Raw genomic sequence first — 14,539 nt, 5'->3', positions numbered from 1 at the left:
GCAACTTTTATGTTATACAGATTATAAGTGCAGGTTTATCTTACAAGGCGTATTTGTTCCTTCCTTGACAAATATTTGTTTAATCTTTTGTCATACTGAAGAAAAGTGCAGAATCAAATTGTTAAACCTTTCTTAGGATAGCTAGAATCATGTAATTAAACTATGAGTAAACTTGAATCTCCTTTGAAATTGAAACATGACAAACTAACAGTTAATTCAGAATCTCCCTTTCCTGCAGATTTATAAGCACCTTTTAATAACTTAACATGGTCCTTCCCAATATTAACATATAAAATATTTTGGGTTCATTAAGCCTTCACAAAATGCTATAGAGCCGAAACTGGTTTGGCTCAGTGGTAGAGCGTCGGTCTGTGGACTGAAAGGTCCCAGGTTCTATTCCGGTCAAGGGCATGTACGTTGGTTGCGGGCACATCTCCGGTGGGAGGTGTGCAGGAGGCAGCTGGTCAATGTTTCTCTCTCACCGACGTTTCTACCTCTCTATCTCTCTCCCTTCCTCTCTGTAAAATATCAATAAAATATATATTTTTAAAAAATGCTATAGAAATTAAGGCAACACATTTGCATGTATTATTCAATCATTTTAGTGATGAAACATTTTAAACAGAAAAAAGGTGTGTTCAATGGATACTTAAAATGAAACAGGTTCTTGCGTGAATATGAATACAAACCATTTAACTATCTCTAAATATTATTTGGAAAATATCCTAAGACTTGGAATGCATAAGGAATTTCACAGAGGCACAAACCCACACATTATTAAGCAAAAAATACATCATAGAGGAACAAAATTTCATAGAAAATACAAAAATTATTTATATTTGGAATCTCAACTAAGAGCAAGACACTGAAAGAAAGAAACCTGAATTCAAATGCCAGATTCACTGCTTCCTAGTCATGTGATCTTGGGCAAAGATATATAGAACAAAATTAAATTATAGCTAAGGGTAAGTAACTAAATACTGCTTTGTTACTTTTCCACAAGTTTAGCTATGCGGTATTTCCAATATTGATCTGTTCTAAATTCTTTTTCATGAGGTCCTCTTCAAGTCAAAGTATATGTCTTAGAATTTCCATTATACAGAATTTCTATTTTAAATAACTGGTTTATTACTGAGTTCTAAATTACATTATGTTCAGGGAATTTTTAAAGGTTATCTGTGAACAAGTATAAAGTCAATTTTTGTGAAAGATCCATGCTTTGTAAATAAACATTTGCTAGAGAGTTCTAGACATACACCAATTAGCTCATGTTTTTAAATGTACAGTTCAAATATTCTATTTATCACTTAAAAGTAACTCAATGACTATAGATCTGTAAATATATCTTAATTCTGTCAATTCTTTATTTCTATTTTTATTATGATGCTACATTGTTAGGCATATAAAATTAATGATTACTTATCAACTTAGTGACTTATCATATACTAGAGGCCTGGTGCATGAAATTTCTGCAAAGGAAAGGTCCCTAGGCCTGGCCATCCATTAGGGCCAATCTGTGGGGTGACAGGTGTGGTGATGGGGGGGGCAGGGGGCTGCTGGCACCCACCTTGGCTGGCTTGGTACCAACAGCTCGCTGGCCCCACCCTCCACCCCCTCACCAATCAGCCCCACCCACCACCAGTCACCTCCCTCTGTGGGGCGACCAGCAGGATAATCAGGGTGCCTTTCACTGGCATCCATCTTGACTGGTATGAGGCCTGAGGGCAGCTCCTGCATTGAGCTTCTGCCCCTAGTGGCAGTGCGTATCATAACGACCAGTTGTTCTGCTGGTCGTTCTGCCATTCGGTCGATTTGCATAGGATAATAAAAGCTCAACATGCAGCCGAAACCGGTTTGGCTCAGTGGATAGAGCGTCGGCCTGGGGACTGAAAGGTTCCAGGTTTGATTCTGATCAAGGGCATGTACATTGGTTGCGGGCACATCCCCAGTAGGGAGTGTGCAAGAGGCAGCTGGTCGATGTTTCTTTCTCATCGATGTTTCTAGCTCTCTATCCCCCTCTGCCTTCCTCTCTGAAAAAAAAAAATCAATTATATATATATATATATATATATATATATATATATATATATATATATTTTTTTTTTTTTTTTTTTTTAAAGAGAGAGAAAGGAAGGGAGGAGATAAAAACATCGATGTGAGAGTGGCTGCCTCCTGCACACCCCCAATCAGGGATTGAGCCTGCAACCCAGGCATATGTCATGACCTGGAATGGATCCACCCAACCAACAGAGCCACACCAGTCAGGGCTTAGCTCCACATGTTTTACTGGCATATATTTGGAATTTATTCATCATATGATAGGCAGCATATTTGACCCTCACGCTCAAAATGCTTGCAGTGTCTACTGGGCATTGTGAAAATTGAGTGTTACCAACACTCACATCTGAGTACCATTACCTTACAGGGGTCCTCAAACTTTTTTAAAGTGGGGGCCAGATCACGGTCCCTCAGAGAGCTGGAGGGCCGGACTATATGAACTACTAATTCCTACTGTAACACCTCGGCTGCGCTCACTGCCCAAAAAACCTGGCGGGCCGGATCAGACTCCTCTGCGGGCCGCATGTGGCCCGCGGGCCGTAGTTTAGAAGAAGACTGACATGGGAATACCAAGTTTTGGAAGAAAACATAAATGTCCTTATGTAGAAGAAGGAACAAAAGATTGCACACTATAACCACCGCATAAGAATGTTAAATCTATATGTGATGAAATGCATATAGATCTTGAAAACATATATTGAATGACTGATACATAAGAACATATACAGGTGGCCGTCTTCCAGCTGGGACAGCCGGTGAGGCGGAGCTCGCGTTGCTGGGTTCTGGGTCTGCTCTCGGCGGCGCCTCAGCCCCTCCTGCCCATCCTTCGGGTGGCCCCGCTAAAGGGGCGGGTCCTGGCGCAGCCGAGGCCACAGCGCCGGAACCCACCGCGGTGTGCCCAGAGGGCCGGCCTGAGCCCGGGTGTGGCGGTGTCTTCGAGGAAACCGGAGCCCGTGCTGAGCCCTGGTGACCCGTTTGGAGCTACGCAGCCTGCGTTGGGCTTACAGTAAGGCTCTCTGTTAGATGAAGAAACAGGTTGTGTGGGGCCAGAACAAGTAAATGAGCCTATCGTGCATATCGAGAGGTTTGTGTTGATAATTCAAAGAGTAAATGGGATAAAATGAACAGACAACTCTGAATCTTTTAAAGTATTGAATGAATGAACAGTTGCAGTCTAAAGCAGCAGAACTGCTTCGGCTAAGAACAGAGGCGGAAACTCAGCAGGTATAAGGAATTTATTCCACCTTCATCAAAGTGGGAGGTGGAAAAGTTGAGTTGTGACCTGAAGATACGGGACCTGGAACAAGAACTAGAACTGATGATGAAAGAATGTAACAATCTCAGAATAGAGCCACAAAAAAGCCAAAAAAAAAAAAAAAAAAAAAAAAAAAAAAAAAAGCATCCATCTCAGGAAGACAATCTGCAGAGCAGAGCTCTGCAAAGACTAAGCATTTCAAGTGATGATATGTAGAACGTATACTGGGAGCTGAAGAAAGGAATGTCTAATTTATATACGTGACTCAAGTACAAGTTGAACTACTGAGAAAACTGAAAACCCCAACTGTGATCAAGAAAGTCTGCACTCCTGTGGATTCCCGGAAGACCGTGGGAAAGACAGCACAAAACCGCACTTGGGGAATTTCACTGCAACAGACAAGACAGCCCCCTCTCTCACCAAATGGTAAACTCTTTGTCATACCACGTCTTTCCCTTTACCAGGAGATGTAAAGATTGTATCAGAGAAAGCAATTCTGCAATTATGGGCCAATAATGAAAGACCCACTCCTCATGACTATTCAAACTTTCAGGGCACTATTCGTATGACAGAAATTCTCTGGAAGATAATTCTTGGGTACTCCCAAGCCCTCTTAAATCAAGTGAAACACAACATTTAGGGAGACTAAAAATAAAACTTTACCTTTACTCATCCTGCCATCCACCCTCCCTCCCCCCTGCACATAACTTGGATCAACATAATCAAAACTGCCTTTATAAGAATTAATTCTGAAAAGGTCTGTGACTTAGTCATGAGGTTGCTGTACCTCACACAAAGATACTCCTAAGAAATTATTTAATAAACTGAAAGCAGGTTTGATTAAGCTTTTGCAAAGTTCTTCAATGTAAACATTCGCACATACTGTAACATATTATGCAGTTGATTTTCCAGTATAAGAGAGCAACCTTCCAGCTTCACATTCTGGCTAAGAATCAGATATATACTACTAATAAACAAACTTGAGGTGTTTCAAAAAGAAAAGAGAACATATACACAACAAAATATATAGTATGATACCAGTCTTATCAAGCTTAAAAACAGAAAATATTATACATATAATGGAGATAGATGCTTCTCTGGAATATATACACAGTAAAAATATAAAATCATTATGAGGAAAGACAACCATCATGTCAAGACAATGGCTAGCTTAGGAGGAAAGGGGAGAAAATGGGACTCTGGGAGAGCTCAAAGAAGGGTGTCAGCTACATTTTGGCATGTTACATCGTGAGGGAAATGGGGACAAGAAAATATTAAGATTCAGTAAACCTGAGCAGATGTACATTTTGCTTGTAGATTTTAAACATTTCATTTAAAAAAGCATTTTAGAAATTATAATAGTGCAATGCAAATAAATAAAGTATACCCAACAATATGTCTCACAAATTGTTTTACAAAAGAAGCTTAAAACAAAAGAGTACATGCTGAACGATTCTATTTATATGAAATACAAAAGAGAAAAACTAATCTAGGCTGTTACAAATCAGGACAAGGGTTGGTTGCCAGGAAGATAGTCCAAGCGAAGGAGCTTCTAAGACACTAACACCTAACACCGGCACATAAAGCAAAAGTGACAAATCTGAAAGGATAAACAGATAAGCCCACAGAGACCATTTGACATTTTAATACTCTTGCAATTTATAGAACATGATATAGCAGATCTGTGCCACTATATCAACCAACCTTAACAAAGTTAAAATAACCAAAATTATACAAAGAATGTTCTCTAAACACAATGGAAATAAACTAAAAATTGGTAACAGAACCATATCTGAATTTTCCCCCACAAGTATAGGGAAATTAAAATTACACACTTCTTTATAAACCACAGAACAAAGAGGAAATCACAAGAGAAATTAGAAAATATTTTGAATTGAATGAAAATACAAATAAAAGTTTATGTTAGTGCTAAAGTAATGTTTAAGAGGGAAGTTTATGGCATTAAATGCTGTATTAGAAAAAAATCTCAAATCAAGGATTTAAGCTTTTATCTTAATAAATAAAATAAAAACATTAAAATTAAAGCAAGAAAAAAAAAGAAACATAAGAGCAAAAATTACAATCATTGAGGAAAAAATTTTGAGAAAATTATAGAGCTGGACCAATGGTCTCTAGAAAGATTTTTGTCACAACTAGAAATTGTTACTGATACCTGGTAATTAGAGATCATGGAGGCTACTCAACATTCTCCGACACATAGTATACAACAAATGTCCACAACAATGAACTGTTTGGTCTAAATATCAATATTGCCAAGCTTGACAAAACATGAGTTAGGCCAACCAAGAAAAAAAAGACACAAATTACAAAATTGGAATTGGGAGATCAGCAATAAACTTTACAAACATTAAATAAAAAAGAAAACAAGACAAAGTAGTCAAGTTCCTTAAAAGATACAATTTGTCAAACAATCAAGAAGAAATTTATAAACAGAACAGTCCTAAATCGATAAAAGAAATTTAAAAAGTAACCAAGAATTTATTATCCCAGTAACACCTGGGTGATTCAACATTTGAAAATTAATATCAATTACCATTTGAACATTCTAAACAAGAAAAATTATTTAATCACCTCAGATGCATAAAGAACATTACAAATACCCAGCATAAAAATTCTTCACGAACTGACACAGGGAACTTCCTGAAACTGGTAAAGAGCATCAACAAAAAACCTACAGCTATTATACTGAAAGATTTCCTTATAAAGCTGTGAACAAGGTAGGGATGTCTGCACTCACTACTTTAATTCACCAAAACACTACATGATCCCAGCCACTACAATTAATATAAGAAAAAGAAAACAAAAAATATATCTACTAAGAAAATCCCTAACATTTTACCAACAATTTGCTAGAACTAATAAGTAAATTTTATTTTTAAAAAATATTTTTATTGATTTCAGAGAGGAAGAGGAGAGAGAAAAATCAATGATGAGAGAGAATCATTAATCGGCTGCCTCCCGCACTGCCCCCTACTGGGAATGGAGCCCGAAACCCAGGCACGTGCCCTTGGCCGGAATCGAACCTGGGACCCTTTAGTCCACAGGCTGACGTTCTAACAATGAGCCAAACCAGCTAGGGCAGTAAATTTTAACTAGGTCACAAGATACAAGGTCAGCACATAAAAAATCTATTGTAATTCTACATTAGCAATAAACAGTTGAAGCTGAAATGTAAAAGAACAGTACCACTTAAGGCAACACAAAAAACATTAACTACTTAGATATAAATCTAACCAAGTGTGTACAAGATCTCTAGACTGAAAACAATGCAATGATAACAGAAATCCAGGAAGAGCTAAAATGATGATATACATGCCATGCTCATGAACTGACGTCCATATTAACACATTGCGGCTGGATCATGAGAATTCTCGTGTTTTCCTATTACACAGTTTTACAAAGTATCATACTTTAAAAAGATATTAGCTTTGAAGAACATGTAATAAATAACCTCAAAATGCAATGGGTACTTAAATTTTAAGGCGTGTCTTTAACATTTATGTAAAACTTTTTTTATATACTCATTCAATAGAAACTTATCTGACCACTGGGTAAAGCTATCAATAAAACTACTGGTCCACATTAAGATACTCTATAGATTCAGCAAAATCATCACTAAGATCCCCAAAGGACTGTTTAACCAATCAAGAAGCTGATTTTTAAAATTCATGTGAAAAGTTAAGGAGCTGAAATAGGCAAAATGATTTTATAAAAGAACAAATTTGAAGGACTCTCACAATCTGATTTCAAGACTTACTATAAGCTACAGTACTCAATGTAACTTTTGCAAAGGACAGACACAGAGATCAATATACTCAAGGAACAGAGAGATGTAAAGGTAATCAATGGAAAAGGGACAATTTTTTTTCAACACACGATACTGGAAAACCTGAACATCCATAGGCATTTTCAGCTCAGTATCTTTTTAAAGAAATATATTTTATTGATTTTTTTACAGAGAGGAAGGGAAAAGGATGGAGAGTTAGAAACATCAATTAGCTGCCTCCTGCACACTCCCCATTGGGGATGTGCCCGCAACCAAGGTACATGCCCTTGACCAGAATCAAACCTGGGACCCTCGAGTCCGCAGGCCAACGCTCTATCCACTGAGCCAACCCAGTTAGAGCCAGCTCAGTATCTTGAACACTATATAAAACCCAGGTCTAAATGATCACAGACATAAGTGTAAAGCTATAAAAAAACTTATGAAATGTGGAAGAAAATCTCTGTGACGTTGGGTCAGGCCAAGATTTCTTAGCTATGATACTTAAGCACAATCCATACAAGGGGAAGCTACATTAAAAATTTTTTAAACATATTTTTATTAATTTCAGAGAGGGAGGGAGAGGGAGAGATAGAAAGATCAATGATGAGAGAATATTATTGATCAGCTGCTTTCTCCCACTGGGAATCAAGCCTGCAATCTGGGCATGTGTCCTGGCCAGGAATTGAACGGTGGCCTCTTAATTCATCAGTCAATGCTCAACCACTGAGCTACGGCAGCCAGGCAGAAAATACATAAATTTGACTTCAAATTAAACTATTTGCAAATCACACCACAAAGGGCTTTACTCAGAATATACAAAGAATTATCAATTCAGTTATTGAGAAAAATATCCAAACTGTATCTCAGCTTGCTAGGTAAAAAGCTTGTCAAGCTCTCATGTTCTTCAATTGCATTTTAGATATCATCATTTCAGATAATCTTTTACCCTCTCGAAATACATGATTCCCAACTCTTTCCTTCACCTGCTTTAATAGCTCCAACACCGAAGAGGAGGGGTTTGGGCTTCACTGACTCTGCTTTAAAAACATCATGGCTTTCTGTTCCCTAAGAGAGGAAGGGGCCGCAGAGGGCCCAGTCCACGGGGGGGGACTTTGGTGAAGTCCCTGGTCTTGATGCACAGAGGCGGCTGGGGTATGAGGAAACACCGAGGCCCAGCTGGGAGGTTCCTGGCTGGTGGGACCCAAACAGGAGTGTGCTACCTCGTTCCACCACCAGGAGGGGGCTATTCCATCCGGCTTTTCTTCCTTTGGGGATGCTGCTGAGGTCTCCCGGGCACCACGGTGGCACGAAATGAGCTGGCTGGGTCTTCTGCGCCTCCTGCACAGCCGCGGGGCGGGAAGGCCAGCAGCCCCCTGGGGCACGTCATTGGCGAGGCACTGGAAGTGCACAACGTCTTGGGTCCGCTCACACAGGTAGTCGCTAAGCACCTTGTGTGCTTGCACCACGTTGGCGGGGGTGGGGGTGGGGGGCACCGCGTGTGGAAGGGCTGAAGCACTGGCAGGCCCGGCAGCGGCCCGATGGGTTGCTGAGGATGCGGCGGAACACACCCAGGTGGCCAGCAGCGCGGAACACTCTCAACACCAAAGGTGCTGGTATCCGAGGTGAGAACCACCTCGAAGCAGGCTCCTAGCATGTCGCCCATGCCAGGGAACAGGGGAAAGGCCTCAGGTCCCGCAGCCGCACGCCCTCGCCCAGGTACTTGAAGGCCCGCTGCATGTACTCGTAGAAGCCCTCGCGCAGCCTCTGGACCCGCGCAGCGCACACTATCAAGTCGCCACTGTTTTTGTCCTGTCTCGTCAAAATCGAAGATCAGGAGGAAGCGCGCAGCGCGTTCTGCACAGCCATCCCGCCGTCCAATTACCCGGAAGGGCCGTGTCAGCTGGCGGAGCTCGTGCGAGTCCAAAGCGAGCGAGCAAAGCAATGGAGGCTGGGGAGGTAGGCGCCTCTCACGCCAGACCACGACATACCCTAGACAGGCATCAGAGGCCAGCAACGGGAACCACCGCCTGTAGGGACTGTTGGCATCTAGGCCTCATCCAGAGCTCCTATGGAACAGTTTGTCCAGAACGATCAAATCCTGTGTCGTCCAACAGAGTGCCTCCAATAAAAGGGGCACAGGATCGCTGAGCTTCTCCAGCAGGGTGCGGAGTGGCGGCAGAAGTCTGTCCCGGCTGAGTCCGAACCGCAGAGAGAGCAGAAAGGGGAGCTCGCGGAGGTATTTGGGCGCAGGATGGAGCCCGGGTGCTTACGGGAATTGGAGGGGTCGGTATCTTATCCACCCTCGGCTTTCTGGGCTCCTGCTCATGAGTGCCTCCGGGTCAGAGGGGCCGTGGATGATGTGCATCTGGGCCGTCCCCTCCAGCTGTCTCCCAAGTCTCCGCCAGCGCCACCACGGTCCCCTCAATGCCCAGGAGCCGCAGCTGGAGGCTCTGGCTCTGCAGCTGCTGCAGCGCCTGAGTCCCCGCAGTCTGCGCACATCACAAGCGGCTGTCTCTTATTTCCAACTCTTACTATTCAGTCATCATCACTCCCAATTTCAAAAGCGGACAGAAAAAGCCTTCTATAATCATGGATGAATAACGGAAATGTTAAAAAGGCATTAACACCCGGCAGAGTGGCTCAGGTTGAGTGATGAGAATTCCGGGTCAGGCCATAATCCGGATTACAGGCTTCATTCCCAGTATGGGGCATGTGGGAGGCAGCCAATCAATGATTCTCTCTCATTGATGTTTCTATCCTGTTTCCCCAAAAATAAGACAGTGTCTTATATTAATTTTTGCTCCCAAAGATGTGCGACGTCTTATTTTCAGGGGATGTCTTATTTTTCCATGAAGAAGAATACGGTACACATTTATTGTTAAATAAAAATAAAGGAAATTTATTACCTGTATATGGTACGGTTGTACGGTAGTTGTCAACACAAACCAGACAAACTGTGAATCCTACAGTATCAAGAATTTACTCATTTATTCAATGACAATCATGTTATCATCTTCTGGAACATCATCATAGCAATCCAATTCCTGAATTTCCTGGTGAATTTCTTGTGACTCTATTTCTTTCAGAATCAGTGGACCAAATTTCTCATGTTTAGCCTAGGGGGGGTCTTACTTTGGGGGGATGCCTTATATTTCACTCAGAAGGAAACCTGTAAGTAGGTCTTATTTTTGGAGGATGTCTTATTTTCGGGGAAACACGGCATCTCTTTTTCCATCTCCCTTCCTCTCTGAAATCAATTTTTTAAAATAGCAATATCAAAAATAAAAGTAAACATTTTATTTTAAAAATTAATCATAATCTGTGTAAAAAAAAGAGAATATTAAATGTATGCAAATGTTATTAGGGTACCAACAACTGCTATAAAAGTTAAATATTTACCAAAATTTTAACTTTTTAATTAAAAATCCTCAAAATTATCTCAACCTTTTAACCTTGCAATTCTAAATGTCACATGCAATAAAATGTTCAAAACTGACAGATAAAATTCACTATAAAATGGTTTAATTTTAGTTATTCATTCACATGATTACAAACCAGAATAAATTTGTTCAAATAATTTTATGTTACAAAACTAATAGAGGGTTATCTTCTTAAATGAACTAAACCTATTAAATAACTTAAACCTATTAAAAACAAAATAAGGTTTCATAAAACACTCACCAAAATGGCTAAAAAGAACAAGACTGACTGTATAAGTGTTGACGAAGATGTGGAGCAACTAGAACTACATACACTGGGGAAGGAAATGTTAATACTATATGCACTGTGTAAAGTAGTTTGGCAGTTTCTTAAAATGTTAAATACCTACCATATGTCCCAGCTATTCCATTTTTAGGAATCTACTCAAGAGAAATGAAGGCATATTCCACACAAAAATTTACATGCAAAAATCAATAGCAACTTTATTTTTTAATGGCCCCAAACTGGAATCAACCAAACGTCAATAAATAGAAAGGGATAAACAAATTGCCATATAGCCATACAATGGAATAACACTCAATAATAAAATGAAATTAGCTAGTGATGTATGCAACATCATGGATGAATTTCAAAACGATTATGTGGAATGAAGGAATTCACAGCACCCCACAAGAAAACAGTACATACTTGATAATGATTCCATTTATATAAATTTCTTAAAAATGGAAACTAATTTAAAGTAATAGAAAACATCAATGATTGGTTAGAGAGAGCAGTGAATCACAATGGAACACAAGGAAACTTGGAGGTTAGGGACATTTCATTATCTTTATTGCAGTGAAGATAGCATGATAAGCATATACAAAAAAACTAATCAAATTTCACTCTTTAAATGTTTTGATGTACCTTATGCATCTATAAAAATTAAACTTATTAAATCTAGAAAACATTCTTCTAAACTAAAACACATTGATGCATAAAGAAGAACTCCAGCGTGAAATTAAAACCTTTAATTCCTTCCTCATATTTAAGCAAAAGGTAACAAAATAAAAAATAGCTAACATTTATTTGTCTTACCTTTTATAGATTTTTTATAGTGATAGTTATTTTTATTACATAAATAGAACTAATAAAGTTTCAGAAGACCATTCATACTTTAATAGCATTAGAAACTGGAGTTGAATTCTAAATTGTGCCACTTTTGTTCTTTTAATACTTAGCCCTGGCCAGCGTCCTCAATGGTTAGAGCGCCAGCCAGTGCACCCAAGGATTGCAGGTTGGCTCCTTGCTCCCAGTCCAGGCATGTGTGGGAGGCAACCAGTAGATGTGTCTTTCTCTCAAAGATATTTCTCTCTCTCTCCCCTCACCCACCTCCCTCTTAAAAGCAACAGAATAAAGATCCTCAGGTGAGGATTCACAACAACAATAACAAAAAGAATATATATATAAATTTAATGGCTACTTTACATTTCCCCTGTAATTGTTTAAGTTATTATATTGCCCTGTTTTTAAAATGTTTTAATCTAGTGATAAAATACAAGTACATGTGCCAATCAAGGAACAATAAATAAAAAGCATTTCAAGAACTCAGGCAACTGATAAATTTAAATTTTCACCACTAATAACTTTTGGAAAGAAAAACTATTAGAGAGTATTACCTTGAATGTTATATTGATAGTAATCAGGATCTTCTGATTCTTCCTTTACTGTCACAGCTGCCATTTCCAAGGAAATACCTGTAAAAGCAAATAAAATTACACAATTATACTTTAGGGCACTCAGCTAAATGGTGCAGGGAAATCTATTCTACTCTCCTAATAATGCAGTATAACACTTATATATAAAAACTTTGAAAGGACAAAAGTATGCTAGGTAGCGGGAGAGGGAGGGGGGAAAGAGACATACGTGGGAGGCAGGGTATGAGTCACCTAAACCCAACCTAGACAAAGTTTTAGCCACTGTAAATATTCTGGGACTATTTACTGCCAGATTTTTTTCTCTGACAATCCTTAACTTTGGATTTAAAGAACATTAATCACACTATATATTCAATCACTATTAAAAACACTTTGCCAGCCCTAAACCTTTTGGCTCAGTGAATTGAGTGTCAGCCTGAGGACTCAAGGGTCCCAGGTTCAATTCTGGTCAAGTGCATGTACCTTGGTTGTGGGCACATACCCAGTAGGGGGTGTGCAGGAAGCAGCTGATTAATGTTTCTAACTCTCTGTCCCTTTCCCTTCCTCTCTGTAAAATATCAATAAAATATTTTTTAAAAATATTTTGCCAGCCACTGGAAATTACTCATAAACTCTGCAAAGACTCAATGTTTCAGGGTAAAGATGGCATAATTTTCACCCATATTATAAGGAGATACACTAACGTTTTTTTCCTCCTAAAAATTCCCTTTGTTAACAGGTACAAAGCACACTTTTCTGCATAATCCTTTGCCCACAATCAGGACCTTTGTAGCCAGTTTTAAACAAGTGCATGTTATACAATTCCACGCATAGAAAAGTTAGAATTAGAGAAATCTTTGTAATTAAAACTCAAGTAATGTCAATTATACCTCAATAAAGCTGAAGAAAAAAATAAAATAAAATGCACAAAATTCTGGCTAAAACAAATGCCATATATATATATATATGTGTGTTGTGTAAAATATATATAAAAAATATGGGAACACTCTGTACTTTCTATCTAATTTTGCTGTAAAACTAAAACTGCTCTAAAAATAAAATGTCTATTTAAAAGCAAAAAAAGGAAAGGAAGAAAAACCCACTAGGACAACTATAATAAAAAGACAGAGAACAACAAGTGCTGACCAAGACATGGAGAACTGAAACCTCATATACTGTTGCTAAGAACATAAAAAAAATGGTGCAGCCACTTGGGAAAACAGTTTGTCAGTAGCTCAAATTAAGCATAGAATTACCATAAAACAGCAATTCATTCCTAGGTATCTACCCAAGAGAAATTAAGATATATTTCCATACAAAGACACATATGTGGATGTACATAGCAGAGGTAGTCAAAACAACTCAAAAGAGGAAACAACTCAGATGTCTACCAAACAGAACAAGGATTTTAAAAAGGTAGTATATCCATACAATGGAATAACATTCAGGTCTGAACTACTTAAACACACTACAACATATTTTAAAGATGATCCTCAAAACATGATACAGAGGAAAAGAAGCAAAATGTGCCCTAACTGGTTTGGTTCATCGGCCTGAGGACTGAAGGGTCCCAGGTTTGATTCAGGTCAAGGGCACATGCCCAGGATGCGGGCTGGATCCCTAGTAGGGGGAATACAGTAGGCAGCTGATTAATGATTCATTCTCATCATTGATGTTTATATTTCTCTCTCCCTCTCTGAAATCAATAAAAAAAAATTTTTTTAAAAAGCTAAATGTAAAAAATAAAATATGGTTTGATTCATCTGTACTGAATGTCTATAATATTGGTGGGAGTGACTGAAAATTGGAACAAGGTTTCTAGAAGCAGTGATGGAAATGTTCTGAAAGTATAATACTTACACAACATTATTGAATTATATACTTATGTCAGGTAAATTCTATGGCATATAAATGATATCTCAATAAAGCTATCCAACAAAACCCATATGAAGAACATTATAAACATAACATTTAAAAATAAGGAATCAAATAACTAAATAAAGATTAAACTTAAAAAGCTTCCTTACTAAGTAGAAAATGGGTGTGCAAAGAGAAAAGGAGAATAAAAGAGTATTATATTGAGTTTTGTAAAAAGGACAATAAAATTAGCTGACATTTCACACTACTATTCCTGTATAACTGGGAAAAAGCTATTCATAAGTTTTGTCTACAAATGTGTAATTAGCAAATTTCTAGCTGCCATTTATCAAACAAGTTATCTTTTGAGGTTTCATATCATATGATAACAAATAACGTCATCACTGAAATAAATTTGTCCAGTTCTCATCAACAAAACAGTAAGTAATGACTCAAAATATAACC

General features: G+C 38.6%; 1 protein-coding gene and 1 pseudogene across 13 annotated transcripts in view; both read right to left on the bottom strand.

The window, feature by feature from the left end:
- Positions 1–14,539, bottom strand: part of GTF2I (general transcription factor IIi) — a 99,261-nt gene that overhangs the window by 48,584 nt on the left and 36,138 nt on the right. For all 13 annotated transcript variants that reach the window (XM_036409345.2, XM_036409352.2, XM_036409344.2 and 10 more), the window contains one exon: positions 12,200–12,277. In XM_036409345.2, coding sequence (XP_036265238.1) covers positions 12,200–12,277 — 78 coding nt within the window. The remainder of the gene's footprint in view (positions 1–12,199; positions 12,278–14,539) is intronic.
- On the bottom strand, positions 7,944–9,157 carry LOC118702958 (annotated as a pseudogene).

This window comes from Pipistrellus kuhlii, unplaced genomic scaffold, assembly GCF_014108245.1.
Source record: "Pipistrellus kuhlii isolate mPipKuh1 unplaced genomic scaffold, mPipKuh1.p scaffold_m20_p_4, whole genome shotgun sequence".
Taxonomy (NCBI): Eukaryota; Metazoa; Chordata; class Mammalia; order Chiroptera; family Vespertilionidae; genus Pipistrellus; species Pipistrellus kuhlii.
The sequence above is the reverse complement of the archived record's forward strand: the minus strand, read 5'-3'. Positions and strand labels throughout refer to the sequence as shown.